Genomic DNA, 24,237 nt, shown 5'->3' on the forward strand with positions numbered 1-24,237 from the left:
TTTTATAACACAATACTTTCTACTTTTCAAAACATACCAACTACATCACGATAGAAAAGATCAACAGAAAACACTTATTTGTATATTATCTTTATTATTAACATATGTGTGGACACATTTCACTACACCTCCCTACAACAGTAACACTTCCAAGATATAAAATAATGAAGATTTATGTATCTTCATGTAAGTTTTATGACATACTTGTGTCATTGTTTTTTTATGCTTAATAAAAATATTCCATAATTTGTGAGAAATATCCCACCTCAAGTGTGACCTTTGTGTTGTGTTGACAATTACTTCTGACCAGGGTACTTAGCAATACTACAATCAAGCGACTCTCATCTTAATATTTCATGTTGGGTCTATGATTTTAATAACAACTGCTGGTACATTCTAATAAAGACTTACTGTGTGATGTTATTGATTAAACATAATCCTGTGTCATCTTCTGTCCTGCAGCGGTATTTACAGGCTCACACTTGAGATTAGATGCCAGCAGCACCACCACCTGCCAGCTTGCATGGCTTCTATTCATCAGTTTAATGACCTCATTAGCATACAATAACTCCCAACATGACCTTGTGTACCCTGGTCAAATCTACTTCTTATTAGAGATACCAGCTCATCTGTATTATACACTTGTTGACAAAAGATTGTGTCAATAATGGCCATGTTCAAGCTCAGACCCCATTTAGTGGTCTGAGATTCAAGTCATCAGGCCTCAGACCTTGGTGGTCTGAGAGTAGGCTAAAAGGTAACAACGTACTATTTATTGTCCCTTCCAAGTAAAATGTCTTTGGCAAAATTATATAAGACATGTTCACTTTGGTATAAAAATGACAATCTAGTATAAAATATATTTGGAAAAATATACCAAGAAACTATAACATTTTCCAAGTAAAAATATATAACAAGAAATTTTCATTTTGATGTGTGTCTACTAATATAAAATGTATTTGGCAAAAATAATATAACTACGAACTTCTCTCGTATGTCCCCTTTAAAGTTAGGGTGTGTTGTTGAAAATTAATGTAAAAGAAATGCTGATCTGCTAGTGCTATTGTTATATAATATACCGAACCTGCAATCTCAATTTAAAAGTTAAACATAGTTGGCAAAACACTGAGAACACAAGAAGTGAATCCTATCCTGGTCAAGAAATCACAATACATGTAGATCTCCTTTTCTTGATACAAATGTAGTGAGTAAAATGTACAGAAGAAATGATGACATTCTAGTAAAACTACAGCCCTGTCCCCACCTCAATTTATTCCTCGATTCAATTTGGTTCGAACTGATGTCTGTCCCTATGAAAAAATGGAGCAATGGATTTCAATTGATTCACTTCTGCTTTTGCATCGGGTTCGAACTGATTTACTTTGAATCTGTTTGAAACCATCCCGTCCTAGATCAACTAAAACAGTTTTAGTGCATGTGATGGGGGGAAAGGAGCCCAGGCTTTGATTCAATTTTGAACTGATTAAAATTCCACATTGGGACACATTGCAGGAAAAGTATTAAAAACTTGAAACATGTCACTTCCAACTTCCAAGTACAATATTTTCGGCAAATTATAATATAAGGAACCAAGATCCCTGGGCCATGATCTTGAGCTAGAGCTTGCCAAATACATCAAAAGTCATGAACTTCCATCTAATTCTAGTAAAAACATATTGGGTAAAATACAACAAGTCATCCACAATGTCATCATGATCTCTCCTAGTCGAGATGCTATCCTTGGCTTAAGAGAGCTGTGAAGATTTGAAGCCACGGATAGCATTTAGACTAGATCTCTCTCCTCATACTGAACATAACAAATAGTGATAATTGTACTAGAATCATGGGTACTATTTATTTACATTCCCAGCAGAGAATGCATTTCAATATCACCTTGGATTGGTTCGGTCAACATTCTTTACTTCTTCTAGTGGACTCCAACTGCAAAAGAAAAATAAATGCCATCAGTTTGTATATTATTTTCTTGAGGCATAAGATATTTACTGTTTATACCCAACAATGTTTACACGAAAGGTTTAAATATTATTACAAGCAAGGAATTGATGGTGTACTTGGACAAAGTTTTGTTGTTTTGAAAAAAAAAGTAGTCGTGCTATTCTTCTCCCTTTCATGATGATTGGATACTCCTTTGACGTCCAGACTAAAAAAAGTAACAGATATGGTGAAGTAATTTTTACTGTTTTGTTTGCATCAAATTTAGTTTCCTCAAAAACACCCATGTAGTTGCCAAACTACTTGGAAAGCCCAACTATTTTCACACTCTATTATTACTGAAGTAAATTCTACTGATCTTTCTAAGTAGTTAAGTTTCTAAGTAAAAAAATGCAAAACCGGGAAATTTGATTAACTTTGAAACTTCTAATTTCAGATTTTGAATGATTTACTTTGTTGATTTGTTAATCTTTCAGTCAGAGTTCAGGGTTATTTCACCCACTAAATCTAACAGTTCTTGCTATCTGATCCATATGTTATCTGTAAATCATACAGGTTCTAATGGCTACCATCCACCAAGACAACTCAACTATGAACAGCCTTGAATGTCTAACTTTTAAAACATGTAGGTTGGCCTGATGTGCTTTCAGTGTCATCATATGTCAGTAACCAACGTTTGTTAGCAAATTTGTTGTATGTTTGCCAAACGTTGGTTACTATGGTGACACTGAATTAGGTCAAAATAAAACAAGTTTGTGAGTTTCATGATTTTACTGTGCTTGTTTGCTTTTTCACCACAAAAAATTCCTAAAGTTGTTTTTCTTAAGTTGTTGGGTTTTTTTTTTTTTTTTTTTTTTTTGTTGTTGTTTTGTTTTGTTTTTTGGGGGGGGGGTGTTAGTTCATGCCAAAATATTTGGATAAAAAATGTACAAATCTCCATGGAATTAAGTGATGTTGTGATTTTATTCTATTATCTTTTGGAAAGCCTGGGTGGTCACAGAAAAAAAAGAATCAAAGTGGAAAGGAAGAGCAAAACAAAACCCTGATTTTGTAAGACATTTTATTACAAATATACATGCATTAATTCAGCTCTACTAACAAGATTTCTTTCCTTTGGCTGAGGTAACAATACAAATAAGTATGAAGTGATTGTATTTGAAGAAAATCATCCACAAACGAGTCTTTTTTCCAACTTTTTGAGATCTACAGAAGTTTACATGCAAAGAATAATTTCATCAGTTACTCAAGACTAAAACTCCATATTGAAATTTTAAAACTGGCTGGTTCTTGTCACAATCCTTGCATGAAAGAAATACAAGCTCATTGACATTTCAGTGACCTGTTGAACTGGAAAAGGTTAACCGTTTGGGTTAGGCTGTACAAATCAGTTGCACCGAACAAAGAGAAAGTCCAGACTGAATATACATTAGTCTGTCAGAAAAGTATGCCTCAAACAACAATGAGTAATAAACACAACAGTCAATCACACATAAATTTTGGTCATAAAAGAGAAAGAATGAAAAGTAGATATATACCTATGAGATCCTCTTCAGGCAGGATGTCACCTCTTCGTCTTCTGTTGATATTCACAGCGATGGCATTGATTTGAGGCAAGATGGAAGTTTGGAAACTTTCCAGGGAATCAACCTACAACCAAATAATATATCACTTTACGATTGTTCTATGATTTCCTGCCCAATGACAAGCTGACTACAAATAAAATGTCACGCAGGACACTGCAACCAGACACTGGCAACCTGTCAACATCCTCTCAGTTGAGACATTTCACACAAAATGTCAGACAGCAGCCGTGACATTCAGTTCAAAAGTTCATAACATATCTAGTGATAAAGTAGACAAGCTACATGTCCACACATGAAGAAGAATATAATGTCAAAACAAACAAATTGGCATTTTCATATCTAATTTCTTTTTTTCTTTTGTCAAAATATAACACACAGTCAGTTGATAGATAACAATGAAAGAAAGATATAACATTGATCAAAGTTAGGGGAAGGATAAGCATGTTTTGAATTCAAAATTTGTAGTTAATTATAGCATGGAAATCACTTTAAAACATTGACAATTGATGAACAGCATGTAGGCATAAAGGAGAGTGTTATAAATTTGATCCAGCTCCACTGAAAAAACAATATATTTCGGTCCGAAATTTGATTCACCGACGAATAGATTGAACATTTCACTGTGCAGTGGACATGTTTGATCGAAAAAAACTGCATTACAAGTGTTCAAAAACTAAAAACTAAATTCGTAGTAAAAAGAAATACCAGTGACATCTTCCCACCTTATTGTTAAGTAGTGCATTCTCTTTCTTCAGATTAAAAACAGTTATCTGTAATTCACCTATTGCTTGCTCCATAGATTCAAGGGTAGCATCCAACATATCAAAGTCGGCACAACTGAAGCATGCTGTCAGAAACAAACAAATACATACAAATTTTCCAATTTTTTTTCAAAAAATAAAATAAAATGTACTCAGACCGTTCAAATTTTTCCATTTTTTTTTCAAAAACAAAACAATTACCCAGACCCTTTTCTTCTAAACTCAGATATTACAACTGTTATTGGCAATTGATGTAACATTTCAAATTAATCCCCATCTCTGTTTCCTAACTAGAAGATCAGTGCTCTAATCATTTTGTTACTTTTTTTTTCAAATTGTCACTTATTCATACTGAAATCATAGTCTGGGACTTTCATTCATTTACTTGAATGGTCGCAAACTACCAGACATGATGTTAGTAACAATGACTATGGATACACACAAACAACGTGCAGGGAAAAGTAATGTGAACATGTAAATAAAATGCATTTGTTTCCACAAGCAATAGCTAGTAAAACTCAACAGAATGAATTTGTACATCTACCGATTTACTGTTCTAGGTTGTTGACTCGAGATTCTTGCATACATGGGATGAAGTGAATAGAAATCTTGATGTATTACACTCAGAATAACATTATAAATGAGAAATACTTGATTGCAAGACACATTTTTTTTAAATTCGGGTGAAAAGTTATAGTTGTTGTTTATATTTTTTTTTTTGCAGGAATTTAAATATTTTATTCAAGACTGGTACATTATTAGGTGATAACCACTAACTTATTTCTGGGTCTATGCTTATTTGCCCTCTATACAATAGACCTTTGATGTGTCATCTCTTAAAATAAGTCATATCATCATGACTGCTCACAGTTGTTTTTTAATATTTCATGGTAAGTTTATCACCACTTCTACAATTTCAACAGGTCATTTTTTTATAGTATATTTTACGAGACAGAAAACAACCCATTGTGACTTTAGGCCTGGTTTAAATAGTACACTGGCCTAGGTCACAGAAAAGTGATAGGGTGATAAATCCTTGAAAGATGAGACCACATGCAAATTAATGCTCGCTTCATTTTGCAAAAATAACCTATGTTGTTTATGAATTTGAACTGTAGAGGGCGCTTTACCGATGTGTGGAGATGGAGTAGATAATATGAACAGATGTTAACCACACCTAGATGAGTCAGTTAGCATCCTTGTGGACAATATGATGACTTCACCTACATTACGTGTGGAGTAATAGTGACAAATTTATTTCAGTCACACGTACAATGTGGTTTCTATGAGTAAGCACTGGTCAGTTCATTACATCCTTACAAAAACATTGACAGGGAACCTACAAAACAGTTTGGTTCTAACTCCTAGATTTCATCACTCTTCTCTGAGTCTATCACCACTACTTACGTTTACAGGTATGATGGTCATCAGCTAGTCTTGTGTAGTTTGACTCACAGCTACATTCATAACTTCCATTTGTATTCTTACACAAGTGGCCACATCCACCATTGTCCTATGATGATATTAACCACAAATTAAATATTCCACTTTAGGCAGAAATAAAAAAAAAGGTTGTTTCTGATAAGATGGCTTCAGAAAATAGGGTAGGTATTAAAGGTTGGAATTTAATTTTTCTTCTTCTAGTTTTTAGTTGTTGTTCTTGAGAATGTGCTTCAGCCCTAAGAAGACAACATACCCTTTGGTCATAATGCTTCTATGATAGTTTGATGAGATGTCAAAGATTCGTAAACGAAGACAATTATGTATGAAGTAGATGAACACAACATACAGACTGTACTGTATACATTCATCTTATAGTCTGACATGACAAGACCTGGTTTCTCTGGAACAGGATTTTTATTTTTTTTTAAATTACTACAGATACTTTCACCAAAAAATGTACACGGAAATAGAAATATTAAAATTGTCACCATTTTACCATTTTGACTGTAAAAAAAATGTATAGGGTTGGTGACTTATAAAAGTAGGCTATCGGAAACACACAATTTTGTTATTTGGCCTTATGACAATTATGCAATTTTATATTACTCAATTATGCAATTTTATATTACTACTTTACAAGACTATCAACACAAAATGGGTCCAATATAAAATTCAACCTGAGCTAGAATTGTTTTTATATCTACATACATTAAACTAACTGTAATGAGTTTTATGAAATACAGTTTATCCACTTTAGAACCTCTGACAGCATACATATTTTCCCACTAAAATAATTTCAGTAAAAATTATTTTTTGAGAATTTATTGTGCCATGTTACCTTTCTTTTTGACTGATCTCAACAAAAAGGACCCAGGGTATTAATTCAGTTCAAAATTTTAGTTTAAATCTTTACATAAGTTGGATTTTATCGTGATTTATCATCATTCTTCTGAAAAAAAACTCAATACTGTCAATATCTTGTCAAATTTTTAGTGGTTGAAAGCATAAAATGAATGTGACCGCATTGCTATTTCCATTGTGAGTTTAAGAATATCATTGTTGTTTCAGTTTTATCATCCCAAAACAAAAAACATTACAAATGCAGCACTATCTGAATGAATTGATGATCAACAAATGAAGAATCAGTCATTAACAGATACTACCATAGTTGAATAGTAAGCAGGAAATGAAGAAATCACAACATATTAGGTGCTAATAGTTTTCACAAATGCTAATTTTTCCACTTGAGAAAAGGTTGTGAAAATATAACAAAGCAACACATTAAGTGAGGGTGCTGTAATCATAAGTCTATCTTAGTTGTCTGTGGTCTAGCTGTGTTATAATGGGTGGTAAACAATAGTAGTGTAGTGAAAGCAAAACAAAGCATCACCAGTTTAGTTATCATAATACAAACTATAATATATGCAGTGAGAATAGGATATCACAGCTATACTGGAGACACTTGCATGACTGTCATATCTATTGTCAATTACTGTAGCATTGAAACTGAACAATGTGTAAACAGTTTGTCAGTTTCTCACATGTGTGACCTTAATCAGCATGAGAAAAAAAATCCCATCAGTTGTGTGATAAGATTGAAAGGCTGGTAATTTAAATATTACTCTTCAGCAGTTGAGTGTTTACTTCCATGTGTAGCGTTAGAACACAAACAAGGAAGTTCCTTGTCTGTGGTATAGAGACTTTACTCTAAAGACTGGGTTTATCAACGCTATTATCACATCCCTTTCAATGAAAGAAAGTGCTAAAGGAAATCAAAATATAATCCTCAAAAGAGTCTCAGGTTTGAAAAGGAACGAAACTTGCATGTTAATTGATCTTACCTGAAGACATTCATTGATGTCATGACACTGTTTGAAATCCAGCTGGTCTAACGCAAAACCAGCTTCACACAAACAACTAGGGAAGTAAAGAAGATAATGGCATGTTACTCTGGAGATGTAATAAATCATGTCAAGTTTGAAAATAATCTTTCATCAAAGTGTAAACCTGATGGTTAGGAAATCACATTGTTTTAAAGGGACTGAAACATCTCCTTTTTTTTAAGTTTTACTAGTAATACATGTATACAAAGCAAACACCGGTATTTTTTATTCACTTTGATTTTGTTACCCTTTCTACACTAGTAAAAAGTGTAGTATGGTTGGAAAGTTGTCAGTGCTTTGGGTTGGACCATACCGGGAAGTATAACCCATACTCCCACGGTTGGACTGAAAATGGTGTTACAAGTTGAATACAACTTTTGTAAATTTCTATCAGTGTGACATCTGGTGTTATTTTATTGTCAAAGCTATTGTATTAGAATACTGTAAACCTGGTAACTTGAACTAAAGACTTATTTAAAACATAAAAAACAAGAAAATGAGTAGTGCCAAAAAATGCCTTCTTGTACATAAACATAGTGTGCTAGTCTGTAACTACTAAAAATTAGTCTTTGAGAATGTAGAATCACAAAATTTTCAAGGAAGGAAAATCTATAGGTTTACAGTAAGCAAGAAATTCATGACTGTGGGTATCTTAAGAAGAAATAGTAGTAGAAAGATTGTTGACTACTTTGCCTCCAAGTTTAAAGATATAACATCAAATCTAGGTGTGAACAGTTTTTTTGACAGCTTTAGAATGATCCCCCATGGGATCCTTATCAACAAAGCACTAATGCAAGGACACAGAAGTCTATCTATCTCTATAATACCAGCTAATCTCCTTATGGATATCACAGCTTGGGGATGCACATAATACCTAGTAATAATGTTTATGGAGTTTAGTCTTAGAAGCATCAGTGTCCTGATTGGCTTTCATATCATGACTTAGTGAGTTCCAGTCCCTAACAGTTTTTAGGAAAGAAACTATGTTGATACGCTTGGTGTCTGACTGAAACATAGCCAGTTTTCATACCAGTTTGTCCTCAGACCACTAACGAAGAGGTTTGTCTAAGCATGGATGTATCTGGGGTGTGTACTTCCATGGTTGGAAAGTGACCATTTACTAATTCCCTTTCTGTCTACTGTACATAATGGTATAACTTACTGGTAGCTTCCTGCTGTGTTGTTACAGTCATGCTCACATCCACCATTGTTCATAGCACATTCATTGATGTCTGAAAAAAATGTAGAGGTGACAATTAATGTATAATTTGTTAACAGTATTGTTACTGTTGTGCAACCAGTTTCAAATAGACACATGAATGGCACTATACAAGTTGTTTAACTGGAAATTGAATGTTTTCATTTAGCTGTGCAAATCATTTGCATTTTTCCAATTTTGAAATAACTATCTATGTACTATATCTTCAAAATTGAGAAAAATGTGTGAAAAGTAGGAAAGATAAATTTGGGGACCAGTAAAATGTTGCCATGGAAACGGCCTTCTGAAATTCAACTAATAAACCAGTAAGTTATCAATTGATGAGCCGTAGACTGTCAAAACATGTCAATGTGTCCATCCTGATTAGTTACTTTTTGTAGTACATGTATTTATTTACCTCGGCATGTACAGTTGTCAGCTTCCATATAGTAGCCTGCATCACAGGTACAGGTATAAGTACCTGGCTGATTAATACAGTTATGTTCCTGGTTACAACATGACATTCTAGCTCCGGCTGTACACTCATCAAGGTCTGAAAAAATAAGAGAAAAAAAAACATTATTACAATTAATAAAGTATTTTTGGTGGATTTGACCAAATGGTGTCAGAAAATTTACAATTTTCTCCTGTAGGTGTGGGAATATCACAAATAAAATTAATACAGATTTTACAATATTGTGATTTTTAAAAACTGATACTGACTGCCATCACAAGGAACCACTTCTTACATCATGACTACTTAGCAGCAAAATTACACACAAAAACAGAGACAATTTCCACCACATTCTTTAAATTTCAAAGATTAGCTTTAAATTTCATAGGCTATCTTGTGCTTTCATATAATATTTTAACATGATAATTTAATATTTTCCTACAATAAATAAATAAATAAATAATTTAAAAAATATATATATATATATTTTCATCATTCAGCTGGAATCTACTTCTGATACAAGGATCATTTTTCTTGATGAGTGAAAAAAACGATGCCACTACATCACTTGTGTGTGTCATGGCTGAAACCGTAGTATTATGATTTGAGTTGATCAAACCTGATAAACAGATAATCAGACACTATTTACCTAAACAGCCTTTGTTGTCTTCATCTAGATGGTATCCAACATCGCATTCACAACGATGTCTGCAAAACAGAACATAAATATTTTTGTATCAGTTCCTAACTCAGAGCGTTTTATATACGTCAGCTAAATCACTAAGCCTTCTTCAGCTTTTTATATCGTATACAAGTCAATGTGCACATATATGTCAATGAAATTCTTACATGTCTGCAAATTTTAAGAAGGTCGACATACATTCTTGAAAACTTTCTATGACAGAAACCATCAAAGACAAAAAGTTTATCACCTTTAATAAGGAATTATGTATAAGGAGAAAGTTACATCTATATGATTGTAAGGCTACAGTTATTCCTAATAAGTCAGCTGTACTATTTCCAAAACCAAAGAAGGGCGCCCTCAATGGCTGATGCGAGTAATGCCATGGCTTCACTAAAATCTGTACAAAAAATGCAGATCTAGAATCAAATCTCCACTAAAATCTAATAATTTGGTCCTTGTCTCATATAGGAAATCTTTCCACAAAGTTTTATTTACAGTTATCTCTCATTTTTTTTTAGATTTGTCACTAATTAAACTGTCAAAGAAACAGACTGCATGACAAATGACAAACAAAGGTGAACACATAACTGCAATCCAAAACTTCACATTATGCAAAGTTTCAAAGTTTCTTCAATTGCAAACTATGTTTTCTTAATTGCGCCAAAATCAGAAATGTACAAACTGAGTAATAACGACAATAAATCAACATACCCTCCCTTGTCATTGATACACTGATGATCACAACCACCGTTATTGTTGATGCACTCGTTAACATCAGAACATTCTATCCCATCAGGCATTAAGAAGAAACCGTCATGGCAACCACAGGTGAAACTGCCGTCGGTGTTGTTACACTGATCGGCATGGTCACAGGGATTGTCCAAACATTCATCAATATCTGTGGATAATAAATAATCAAATACCATCACAAAAATAAAATGTGGTCCATTATTTTGAAAAAAAATAATATTACTATCTTGTCACTATTTATTGTAAATTCATGGCTGACAATATTTTACAGATTTGTTTGTAAGTCTAGCACAAATTCTTATGAACATTCTGAAATGTACTTCTGTAATAGTGGTGATAATGTTAATAACTCACTAACAAACGAACAAACATTCAACTAACTCACCATCAAACTAACAAACACTCAACTAACTCACCATCAAACTAACAAGTCATTGAGAATGACATAGCCCCGCTATGCTTGGGTTTTAAGGAACTGGCAGTTTATGTTGTCATTTTCTTGATATCACTACTCTGATCACACAACAACACTTGTGTCTGAGTTATGGCTTTGGACATGAAAACTGCACCAACAAAATCACTGCCAGGCAGCCATATCGGATTGTATCACAACGAAAATGGATATGCACATGTATGTCATAGGACACTGTGCTAATACCAACTTTGAATGAGATCTGTTCAAGCATGACTGAGTTATGGCTTTGGACATGGAAAATTTGCAAACAAAATGGCTGCCAGGAAGCCATATTGGTTCGTATCATGATGAAAATGAATATGCACATGTATGTCATAGAACACTGTCCTAATACCAACTTTGAATGAGATCTGTTCAAGCATGTCTGAGTTATGGCTTTGGAAATGGAAAATTTGCAAACAAAATGGCTGCTAGGTGGCCATATTGGATCGTATCATGACAACAATGAATATGCACATGTATGTTATAGAAAACTGTCCTAAAACCACCTTTGAATGAGATCTGTTAAAGCATGTCTGAGTTATGGCTTTAGACAGGGAAAATTTGCAAACAAAATGGCCACTAAGGCGGCCATATTGGACAGACGGAACCTAATCCATAAGTCCCCGTCCCGGACTTCGTCCGGTGGGGACTAACAAACACTCAACTAACTCACCATCAAACTAACAAACACTCAACTAACTCACCATCAAACTAACAAACATTCAACTAACTCACTTTTCAGACTTTAATAACACAGTTTCTACAAATACTCTACAATTCAACCACAAAAGTCAAAGCTGATTGAGCAACCTACTGAGCCTTCAAACACAGTACTGGTTGCCGTAGTTACAAGTCTAGAGTTCAAACACAGTACATACTAATTGCCATAGTTACAAGTCTACAGTAGCTATTGATAGAACACGACAACTTTTCCTTACCAGCACAGCTTGTCTCACTGATTTGTTGGTAACCACGGTGACAGGAACAGTTGTAACTGTAAAATGAAATAATTTTGTTTTTAAACAATGTCCCTTTGCCTGGTACAAAAATGTATATATAGTAAGAAAATATATGTAATCACTGATGCTGAGTTCATACGAAGTGAGAATGAACAGTTTCAGAAAAGTTTACGGTTTTACAATTATCTTACCTTCCCTCCAAATTGATACAGGCTTGTTGACAGTTATTGAGAGTCTCATTCAAACACTCATTGGTATCTGAAATAATTCAAAAAACAATAATAATACTTTTTTTAGCAAGTGACATCACAAATTATATGCAAATGTACAATGTCATGCAACTGAAACATTCAGATGATTAATGTAATGATGATGAATGCAATGATGATGGATGCAATGATATACTCAACAAAACCTTTGACATGTATTATCAAATCAGTCATACTGACCTGTTCTTCAATCGGGGGGGGGGGGGGGGGGGGGGGGGGGGGGACAAGCCCCCCCCCTCCCCACCTCACTTTTTTTTGAAACCCAGACCTATCATAAGTTTCTAACCATGAAATATTTTTGTTATACATTAGCATAACAAGTGTTTACAGTTGTACAACTAAATGAGAAGCTGTTGCCATAGCAATACTACACTTACCTCGACAGTAGAAGTCCTGGTAGAGTTCAAAGCCATCTGGACATATACATGTATAATTGCCAGGTAAATTCACACAGATAGCATCATCACCTGATTGACATTCATGCAGACCCTCTGAACATTCATCAACATCAATACAAAAATCAACATTTGGATCGGCTCGTTTATAGCCATTGTAACATCTGTTCATAAAAAAGAGCAACAAATTGAGCATCAGAGATATATAGGAACAAATGTGGTACACTAGTTTAATGAACATAATTGTAATTCATATTTTTCAAGTTTTTTTTATGTAAGCTATCAATTATTATGAACATCTATGATAGTTTGATTTTTGATAGTTTACCTGCAATGATGACTGCCAGGAGTGTTAATACAATCCTGGTCACATGCACCATTGTTGACGGAACATTCATCGATGTCTTCACAGGTTTCTCTGTCGTCAGACAAATAGAAGCCTTCTTGACAAGAACATTCATATGAACCTATAAAAAAATATGACAACGTTGATGTCAGGTGATGTTGATGTATCTATGACAACGTTGATGTCAGGTGATGTTGATGTATCTATGACAACGCTGATGTCAGGAGATGTTGATGTATCTATGACAACGCTGATGTCAGGAGATGTTGATGTATCTATGGCAACGCTGATGTCAGGAGTTTCATCACAGAAAATTTTTTTTTTTTTAAAAGGGACATTGTACGTTGGTTATTGTGATCAAAAGAGGACATCCATATTAATATTTTATGGCAGTTGTACAAGTACTTTGTTTAATAACACATATTTGTGACTTTTTAAATATTAAAATGTTGGGTTGATTAAATGACCACTTTTTGTTTTGAGGCATTTATGTCTGACATAGTGAAGAGTGAAAAAAAAAAATACATTTATCATACCATCTGTATTGGTACACGAATCACTACATGGACCTCTCCCACCATTGCTAGAACACTCGTTAATATCAATACAAATCTTATTGTCAGAAGTTTTACCACGGTAACCATTTCGACATAAACATTCATGACTTCCTAGTAAGTTACCACAGACATGAGAACATCCACCATTGCCTTGAGAACATTCGTTAATATCAACACATCCAGTTTGATCTTCAAAGGGTTCATATCCACGGTTACATTCGCAGTGGAAACTGGAAAATAATAAAAACAAAATAATAATAGTATTTGTTAGTTTTTTATAACATTTGCCTACACTCTGCTCAAAGCATTTTATAATAGTTACAATTGACACAGACCTATAGTGGCACAACAGCCTTTTATACTTCTTTCAATTTCCTTGACAGATTATAATCCTGTCTCTGTAAGCGAATAGGATTAAAGCACATGCAACCTCTATCCTACCAGGTCCCCAATTATACAGCTGGGTTGACTGAGGCACGATTTGTGGTTCAAATCTTGCCCAAGGACTTTAGCCATTCAGTAACAGATGGCAGCAGAAAGACCCACATCGTTAACTTGCATGATTCCAAGCCTGCCACTCTATCCACTCATAAGGATGTGTGTTTAATTCATTATGAATCACAATACAAGACAACTGCCTACCTTCCCGGTTCGTTAACACAGGTATGACATGTCTCTGGTGCATTATCACATTCATTGATATCAACGCACTCATCTGCATCCTCAGGATCGACTCTGTAACCATGGCGACAACTACATTCAAATCCGCCAGCAAAGTTTTCACACTCCTGGCTACACTCTTGTCGTAGACCAGAGGCACATTCATCAATATCTGGTCAAAATAAGGAGAAGAAAAAAAAGAGTTCAGATTATGATTGACTGCAAATACTGTCCATACCAAATATTATTGTAACTTTCAAATGCAAATATTATAATAAATCAAGAGTACATTATTGTACTTTGTACTTTACCTTTGCAAACTCTACCATTAGCACTGAGTTCAAAGCCCTCATTACAGTCACAGTAATAGCTGCCTTCAGAGTTGACACAAAGCTGATTACATTGATGACTATAGAATGCATGACTACTCGATGGCCTCTCACATTCATTGATGTCTGAAAATAACAGTCATTTTATTTTTGATTAAAATATGCATTATAGTGAAAGTTTTGAAATAAAAAGGTTTTTTTTCTATAAACAGAGAGGGTGTTCACATTTTTTCTTCTATGCCTTTTGAATCATACTACAGGGGATGCTTCAAAATAGCACTCCTAGTGGCCAAACTATGAAATCTTTTGTTTTTTCAATAAGCAACCTGGGTACTAGTATTTGAAAACAATGACATGAATTTGAGCCAATTTAAACTTTGCAGAAATTACGGTTCAAATATCAATTTAGACTTTACTGAGTTGTGCTTAGATTTATCATCACAATTTTTATGTAACTTTGTACGTACAGACAATAATGTGTTGACAAGTGTGCATATCTAAGGCCACACAGAAATAGGGCCCTCTTCCCTGACCACGGCAAATTCTTTTGTTTTCAATTTGATATGGCTTTTAATAGACAATACACTACCTTCACAAGCATGTCTGTCATCGGATAACTGGTATCCAGGGGGACATGTACAGTAATGATCACCATTTTCCATTGGATGACACTGATGTTGACATCCACCATTGTTTTCATAACATGGTTCTCTCAAAGGGACTGTCATAAAAAAACACAAAATATTCATGGTCAGATTTGGCTACTTCAACTTTCAAGACAGGAAAGGTGAGAGAAAAAAATGCTCACCTTCCAATAGATGATTACTTTTTAGATAGATTTGGTCAAGATTCATTAGAAATTTTTTTTTTTTTTAAATTTTAAATTTTGGCCATTTTCAAAACCAAACTATTGATAATTCTACGATTTTCTTATTCTCCATACTGTAGTTAGCATGACCACAGTGACTCCTAAATTTTTACAAAACTAAACTAAAGTTTGTCTAAAAATCATCAAAATTCTTAGCTTTTCTTTTCCATCGGGTATAATCTCACTCTATAATCTTGTGTACATTGAACTGTTGTTGTTACACATATGACAATTACAGAATATTGAATAGAAGATATTTCCAAACTACATTGATATGGTTGTGAATATAAAAAATACTATATTTGAAAGAAAATAGCACCAGTGAAGTTGTAAAATAACTGGTACAATATAGGCAAAGGAAAGAGTAATCTTTCTCAATGTTTGACTACATCTTGTTACTGTTATCTTAAATGTCATAAAGACCACTGTTTTGTTGGGGTTTTTTTTGTTTTTATTTGTTTTGTTTTTTTTGTTTTTTTGTTTTTGTTTTTTTTGGGTTTTTTGGGGGGGTTGCTGTTGGTTTGCTGGGCATATACTAGTATATGTTTATCTTTTAAAATGTTTATTCACTTGCATAACCATTCCACATGTTATCATGACAATACACACCATTACTTTGCTGTTGCTATGGGCATGGTCTTATTGGCAGGCATACATGCTAATATTATTAACCTCAGTTCAGTTGTGCTAAAAAAATGAAAAAGTTGATGTTTTATTTCTGTACAATACTTACGAACACAAGTACGCATATCTGGGGCAATCTGGTATTCAGAATTGAAGCATTCACATCGATAGCTACCAACAGTGTTAATACAGACATCAGAACAACCACCACGGTCCAGTAAACACTCGTTTTTATCTGTTGATAAATAATACATTTTAGATAATATATTTGGGGGTGGTGGTGGTGGTGAAAAGTTGAGTTCTAAAATCTATTTCTGAAATTCAACTTGTGAATTCCAAAAAACAAAACTGAACTCTGCCATTCAAACTATGTACTGTGAATACTGATTTTTCATCCGTAACATTGGAATGGTGCCATCACAACTCTGAAACACAAATGTACTATTGCTAGTATCAGTTTTCAAACTTCAAATTTCAAACATGTATAAATCTGTCATTGCTTACCGTCGCAATTTTTACCATTGGAAGATAGACGATAACCACTAAGACATGAACACTGGTAACTACCGTCTGTATTTAAACAAATCTGATCACATACTTTGTCTTCACCAACCCTACATTCATCCACATCTGAAAACAAAACAGGTGAGTAAACTTTTAACTGAATGATAAAACTTTCCTAACTGTTATCCTATTTAGATCTTATGGTATGTATACTCAGTACTACCGGGTATATGGATTCAAAATTTGAATATGTCACAAGAATGAAAGTGAATTGTTTTATTTGTAGCCCGAGGAGTCCACTGATTGTGAAAAGTTACACGGAAATTCAACTAAAAAATGTTGTTTCCTTGCACTGGAATCATCTTTTGTATTAGTTTCAAAATCAGAGCGTAAATAATTTACCTAGTTTATGACAAGTCTATGTCATGGAATTGTATACAATAACAGCTGAAAAAGGCCGAATGAGCACTAAAAAATTGGTTAATTATTTTAATAAAAGACATTGTATCTGTTAGCTATTGGTCAATATTATCTGTATAAAGTAGTGTAGTGGCAAGTTTGAATCTTGAGTGAAAGCTCGGTTTGGAATCTGTAACCATTTCAAAACTGTACTAGGTGTAAACCGAAGTATCACAATTTGTTACCTTGACAACTAGTGTAGTCTCTTTGTAGAGCATAGCCTTCCCAGCAGGTGCAATGAGCCTCACCATTTAAGAAACTACATTTCTGTTGACATCCACCATTGTCATTTTCACATGCATTTCGTAACCTTGCTGTAAGAATACAATCAAATAAATAAAAGTTTAGATCAAGACATTCCTTCGTAGGAATTAATTTGTAGGAGATTAAAGTCATTGGATTAGTGTAATCCTATCAGTTGAGCTATACAGATTAAATAAGATAATTCCTTTGTTCTGGATCAACTTTAGTCCAACTGTTTTTCACAATTCTAACTAATCCAAGTTGCTGTGTTGTATAAAAACAGTACCAGTCTTCATTTTTTTGTGAGGAAAGATTCACGTGATCAGCATTTTTAACAGTTACAAACAGAAAGTACCTCCAAACTTTACATTTAGCCAAGAACTTACTGTCATTAAAGAGGAACAAGCCGAGTTTACACACTTTGGGGGATAATTTTTGCTGCATATTCAAAAAGGTATACTCAAAGTAGTCTACTTACTGACTTAACCATCACTTGCAACTGACTGAACTCAAATCTGGTATGTAGATATACCTTGTAAATGATCCAATGACGCAATTTTTCATATGTATAAAAAATGTTCAGTAAATCCATGCCCTGCTATGTGAATATTTTTGTTCGTTACCCTGAAAGTGTTGCAAGCATTTTAGACGAAAAGTTCACCTTACCTTCAGAATGATATTCTGCTACAAATCCTTGACCACTGACAGACCTGTCACTGATAAACCTCACTCTCACATTATTAGAACTAGCTGTGACAGTACTGGGATTCACATTACCACAAAACCGATTTATGTAGCCTATAAAAAAATACATAAAAAAGTTTTCATCTAATATAATACAGTATACATATCACAGTTTGCAATGACCAAGCACACAGCAAAGGCATCTAATATTCATACCACAATTCTCAATTAGGTTTCAAATTACAAGACTATACCAATCATTTCCCGCCAAAATTATGTGATGAATATTCTTGATTTTCTGTAAATTTTTGGTTAATCTGTACTTAATTTTGAACTGAAGTCACAGAAATACTGTTTCTTAAGTCCATCATGTGAGAATTTTGATTTATAATTGACCAATATTTACACAATTTTGATTAAAAAGTGACTACATATTTACAGAAAATGTGTTTCAAATTGGATTGTATAGATTTGCTGACATATGGTAGACAGGAGGGTGGCATTCTACCATTAACATCTACATTTAATGTAGTGGTATCCTTCATCTTATGCTCTTTCAGACAGAGTTAGAAATGATTCGATACCACATTGGCATCCAGCCTCCATCCACATGGCCACACAAACTAAAATTGCAGTGTTTAAGACAAAGTGATATCATTGATGAATCAGTTATGATTAGCCTTTGTATATAGAATATCTAAAACTGTTGTTAATGCACACCCCTGCTTTGACCTATAACCTTTCTTTCTGTAAAGTTCCATATTTTATGTTAGTCTCAATACTCAGGGTACTCATTTCAGGGACTACAGGTCAAAATGGGGGAGGGGGGGTCGAGCTGATGCTAATTCTCTGACCTTCCCTCTGGCACACCCAAAGTCTAATAAATAAAATTAATGATTTATTTCACTTTCAAATCTACTTACATCAGTTGAATATAATCCAAGTATACATCCTACACAAACAAGTTTATTCGGTGTAACTAAACACAAGACACACCTAAGAAAACTGACCTTTTCCTCAACATAAAACCATCCCTTTCACTTCCCAATAGTTCTTTTTGACCAATATATATTATAAATCACAACTAAAGTATTAAAAGTTTGACCCTTGAATTTAACAGTATGATAAATGTGAATAGTAACTTTAATATTTCCACTTCTCCTCTGTTTTAATTGTTGTACAACACATACTAGCTATGAGATTTATGACAGAAACTAAAGATGCAATGTAAAAGCAACTAACATATCTCACGAGTATGCTGACAAAAGTCCTCCCAAATCTAATTAATCCAATTAAACTCATGAAATTTTATAGATTATGGTTGAGCCAAATGGTAAAATGTAGTGCTGTTGGTAAGATTTTGTTGAGCTAGAAGGTAGAATTTAGCAATGTTGGTAAGATTTTTGTCAAGCCAGATAATGTTTTGTTTCAGGTTTCATGGTTTTGATTGTACCCAGCAAGTAAAGTATCCATAACACATCCTGAGTGTAGATACAACTGCTGACATCAGACCATGGATGAACAGAACCTGTTACAAACAGGGAAAGTAGATAACTGAATTGGATTAATAATACTTGGCACAGCATGTTTGAAGTACAGAGACTTGAACTTACATTCCATCATTTGATAAAAACAGTTTTATGGTCAAGTTACATAATAGTCCCCCCCTCCCCTTCACAAAACAGATTTCCAGTTCCCCTGCCATTTCATGTACACTCAAAACTGTTCTTGTCAAACCATGATATGTAATACAAGTCTCTATTGTTCCATTATGCTGAGCCAAGTGTTATTAATCCAATTCAGTTGTTTACTTTCCATGTTGGTAACAGTTTCTGTTCATCTACGGTCTGATGTCAGCAGTTGTATCATGGCTAGTGTTAATCCAGCAGCACATTTTTTAGGAGATTGTAGAAAATACACAGCCATGAACAACAGTGCATCGAGTCTAAGTCAGGATTCATCTCTACTGATTTATACTTACTCCATTGTTGTCCACTTTTCTCCCAAACCTCGATATAATCATAGTTACACTGCTCATGAGTGTCAGCTCCCTCCATTCTAAACACAGGAAAATTGATCTGAACGTTGTGATTTTCCGGAGCAACAATTGAAAATGTGCAGTTTAAATCTGCTACGTAATTGCTAGGGTAATTTGGGGAATGAAAAGATCCGCTGCGACCACGAAGAGTGCTAGAACAACCTGTAATAAAAGATGACAAGGATTAGGTAGGAGTTAAACTTTGAAAAAGTCATGCATGTATGACACTCATAATGTCGTCAGTGAATTTTTGTGAACCAAGTTCAATGACCTTTTATATACCCTGTACAGTTATGGAAACAGCATAAGGAAAAGGTATACTCTACAATGTATTATGTAAAGTTGACAAGCTGTCTTTCCCTTTAGGAAATAAACATAACCATTATCTTAAACCACGTGTGTCACACATATCATTATGCAAATAGTATACATGAAGTATGATTTTTTTTTTAAAGTTAGACAAGTCAATATGCAAGTAGTAGTAGTAGTAGTAGTAGTAGTACACATGAAATTTTAAGTTAGACAGATGTTAGTATTTAAATAGAACACACATAAGTTCAATAAAACAAACTTAGACATTCGTACCTGATACGTAATTTGCCGAAAATCCTGTCCTTTGATCGGCATGATCTGAGACAAACCTAACATAAAGTAAATGACCACTGGAAGTTATCACTGGAGGTATATCAGTGCCACAATATCGACCAATCCGGTTAGAGCCTTCATGGCCTCCGTCACGAATCTCCACATAGTCAAACCTAGAAGAAATAATGAGTTCTGATTGTCAGTGAAGCTCATAAATACAAACCTGAAATAGACACAGTTTTGAACATGATGTCGTAAACTATAGACCTGGCTGTCTGGGGCAGGGGGTGGGGACTTGGGTGGGGGTGGGGTGGGGTGGGGTCACCCAGGGCTGATGTGAATGCTCTATGAGCTAACTTTTTAAACCATTTTGTAGATTTGTACAGCTGGGTATTGCATAAACAGCATGGATTCCAAGCTAAACACACACTGGTCATTTTGTTTCATGATAATAGTATCAATTTCAAGAATCGTGAGATTGTAAAATACAAACAATATTAATTCCCTGACTATTATTAGAATCCAACCCTCTGTTATCAGATTTACAGGAATTTCATTTCCTGAAGTAGACTCTACAATTCTATTTGCGGGAGGAAACGTAATGCCCTGTATTGAATGTGGGTTTTGAAGGCCACATGTAGCAGTGAAAGTATAATATTTATTGTAGGTATTATCTGTAACTGTAGTCTAACTTGAATACTTGCCCATTTCAAAACATTTAATATCTTTCCACCATAGATTCCTGTACTTGTGACTTTTTATGATGAAACCGTCACTTTCAAAGGAATTACAATACTTTCAATGATATAATATACCAATACAAAATCAACCCTCTTGCCACTTGGGGTTAAATCAACCCTTTTGCCACTTGGGGTTAAATCAACCCCTTTGCCACTTGGGGTAAAATCAACCCTCTTGCCACTTGGGGTAAAATCAACACTCTTGCCACTTGGGGTAAAATCAACCCTTTTGCCACTTGGGGTAAAATCAACCCTCTTGCCACTTGGGGTAAAATCAACCCTCTTGCCACTTGGGGTAAAATCAACCCTTTTGCCACTTGGGGTAAAATCAACCCTCTTGTAGTCTGGATGCCAACTGTGGTTTCTAACCAAATGTGAGTGAAGGTATAAATCATAACGATACTGTATAGGAACTAGACTAACCCTCTTGCCACTTGGGGTAAAATTGGGCTAATAAAAACTCAACTCTCTTGCCACTTGGGTTAAAAATATTGTGCCAACACAAAATCAACCCTTTTGCCATTTGAGGTAAAATGTGCCAAAAACTTCTGTTGTGCACCCAATGAAATAATGAAGTACACAATATCTAAGAATTAGTCATTCTTTGCATCTATTTTTTTTAAAACTAATTCTGCTGAACTGTCTTAATTATTCTTGAGTACATTCTACAAAATGCTCCATTCTGTTTTATACATTTCACTGCTGTATTTCACTATTAAATTGAACTCACTTGAGAAGCTGACATCATCGTCTAGAGTAAACATGAATCCTTGTTCACTACAGGACATTTCATTTCCTTCCCTATATACATGTATACTGTGTAGAACTTCGTAGTCTGGAACTATATATTTCAAGACATAATCCACGGGCTCCACCTTCACTCTCACTCCCAGGGGACACAATACTGAATGGTCAAATAATCCTGTGGGTCCACCCTCACCCCCAGGGACACAATACTGAATGGTTAAATAACCCTGTGGGGTCCACTCTCACCCCCAGGGACACAATACTGAATGGTCAAATAATCCTGTGGGGTCCACCCTCACCCCCAGCGACATAATACTGAATGGACAAAATACTGAATTTGAAACCAAATGATGTCATACCTGCATCTCCTACTGTCCTCCAATGAGAAAGCATCAAATGTGAGCGTTACATGATGGGACTGCTCAGCTACTATAATCCACTCACAGTCACTAAATCTGTTGTACATCAATGGGTACTGAGGACTAGATATAGTACCAGATCCAGCACTCAGTCTCTGTCGACAACTTCTATCAGCTAGTATAATCTCACTAACATGGAGGAGAGAAACTGCAAACCTATATACACAAAAAGTCCAACCTTTAGTTCACAATTTGGATATCAAGCAATGACTAGACTTTATTGGAATTGAGACTTTTACTTCCATCATATAAAGCAATAACACTTTTTCATACTCGAAGTAATTTTCCTTGATACCTATAATTTGTGTTAGTTTTTACTGTCTTGTCTGTAGCCAATCTGTAGTCTTGAAGGACTATTAACACTACTACACCATTTCAGCCATTTTGATTTTTAAAATTTCATCCGTCCCAAATTTCAAAACTTGAAATCAAAATGGCAGTTAGGATATAACTGAAATAGTCTTAGTAATGTTAGTCCTTCAAGACTACAGGCTATCTTGTCTACTATTAAAAATGATATAAAGCTAACATTCTTTACACTGTCACTCAGTGTTTTATCTTTTTGTGGTTTCCTCCTCTATAGGTGTCTAAAATTTGAAAAACCATGACTCTTTTGAACAGTTGGAAGATTAGCCCTGATAATGACTACAACTGTTTTCAAACTAAAACAGCATGATTTTAAATATAAATTAAGAATGGACCACAAACTTTAACCACAAGTTTGCAAAACACTTATCATCTTTATCTTGAAACTCAAGTACAGCATCTTATATTACCAATTCCACAAGAAAAAGTCTATTATGAATATTTTTGAATGCTGCACAACAGATTTGGATCACATATGACGGAGCTGAAATCATAACCTTTCTGAAAACATATACATTGCATCATGGAGACTCTTTATACATATAAGGTTACGAAAACATTTGACAATATTAAATGACAATTTTTTCCATGGTTGAGGGTAGTATAGTCCTACTTGCAGACTGAGTAAGTTGGGACTTGATTCTGACAATGTCACTTTCAGTCCCAAGCAGGACTGTGTTGAGGGTAGCTCTGGATGTATACACTACGGGAGGGGAGAAGACGTGTTGAAATACCATAGCATATACATCCAGAGCTATGTTGAGGGATGCCCGATAAACTGATGAGTGTGCTTTTACTTTGTTTTATGTGAATACATTGAAAATTACTCAAAATTCAACCAATCATTCTTTGCTATTCAAACAATTTCTCTAAAACATGTGATGTGTTTTCTTTCTTGCAAACAATTTGTTCAAATCGACTACCCTTGACCTGTATGCATCCACGTCAGTAAACAAGGCAACTGTCACAAATTCAACTTGATCCCATACATAAAACAACTATTAGTATCATACTCACAGCAGTATCACAATGGAAACAGAAGCCATACCAACTAGATGTCAGAGAGCTGAACAATCACGATGCGATGTGTCTTTCTTCTCCTACACACACTTGTAAAAAGACAGTTTGGAGTGGACTTCCTACTTTATCCCTAGCACCAAACAGGAAATGAGTGTGGGTAGATTACTTCATGTAACAGGATACATAGCATGATGTCAACATGTGACAAAATCAACCAGTAAATGTATATTTAATTACAAGCACAGTCTGGCAGTTCTT

General features: G+C 34.5%; 1 protein-coding gene across 1 annotated transcript; it reads right to left on the reverse strand.

Moving 5' to 3' along the window:
• Positions 1-70: 70 nt before the first annotated feature.
• LOC144440635 (uncharacterized) lies at positions 71-24,115 on the reverse strand. Its single transcript, XM_078130023.1, has 25 exons — positions 23,977-24,115; positions 22,534-22,749; positions 20,688-20,860; positions 20,046-20,264; positions 18,047-18,178; positions 17,323-17,451; positions 16,679-16,804; positions 16,284-16,409; positions 15,272-15,403; positions 14,665-14,808; positions 14,336-14,525; positions 13,673-13,923; positions 13,119-13,257; positions 12,773-12,954; positions 12,318-12,384; positions 12,106-12,161; positions 10,672-10,858; positions 9,925-9,983; positions 9,240-9,374; positions 8,786-8,855; positions 7,582-7,657; positions 5,705-5,810; positions 4,259-4,383; positions 3,489-3,600; positions 71-1,941 (listed from the first exon to the last, which is right to left on the reverse strand). The coding sequence occupies exons 1-25, from the start codon at positions 24,003-24,005 to the stop codon at positions 1,928-1,930; spliced, it is 3,195 nt and encodes a 1,064-aa protein (XP_077986149.1). The 5' UTR covers positions 24,006-24,115; the 3' UTR covers positions 71-1,927.
• Positions 24,116-24,237: the final 122 nt, after the last annotated feature.

Source organism: Glandiceps talaboti, chromosome 1 (genome assembly GCF_964340395.1).
Source record: "Glandiceps talaboti chromosome 1, keGlaTala1.1, whole genome shotgun sequence".
NCBI lineage: Eukaryota > Metazoa > Hemichordata > Enteropneusta > Spengelidae > Glandiceps > Glandiceps talaboti.

Bases quoted from the DNA above. Each gene is read 5' to 3' on its own strand.
- LOC144440635 (XM_078130023.1), bottom strand. From the start codon at position 24,005: ATGGCTTCTGTTTCCATTGTGATACTGCT. The intron at 12,385-12,772 runs GTAAGTGTAGTA...GAATTATTTCAG, and splicing joins CCAGGACTTCTACTGTCGAG to ATACCAATGAGTGTTTGAAT. The intron at 9,375-9,924 runs GTAAATAGTGTC...TTATTTTTTCAG, and splicing joins AGACAACAAAGGCTGTTTAG to ACCTTGATGAGTGTACAGCC.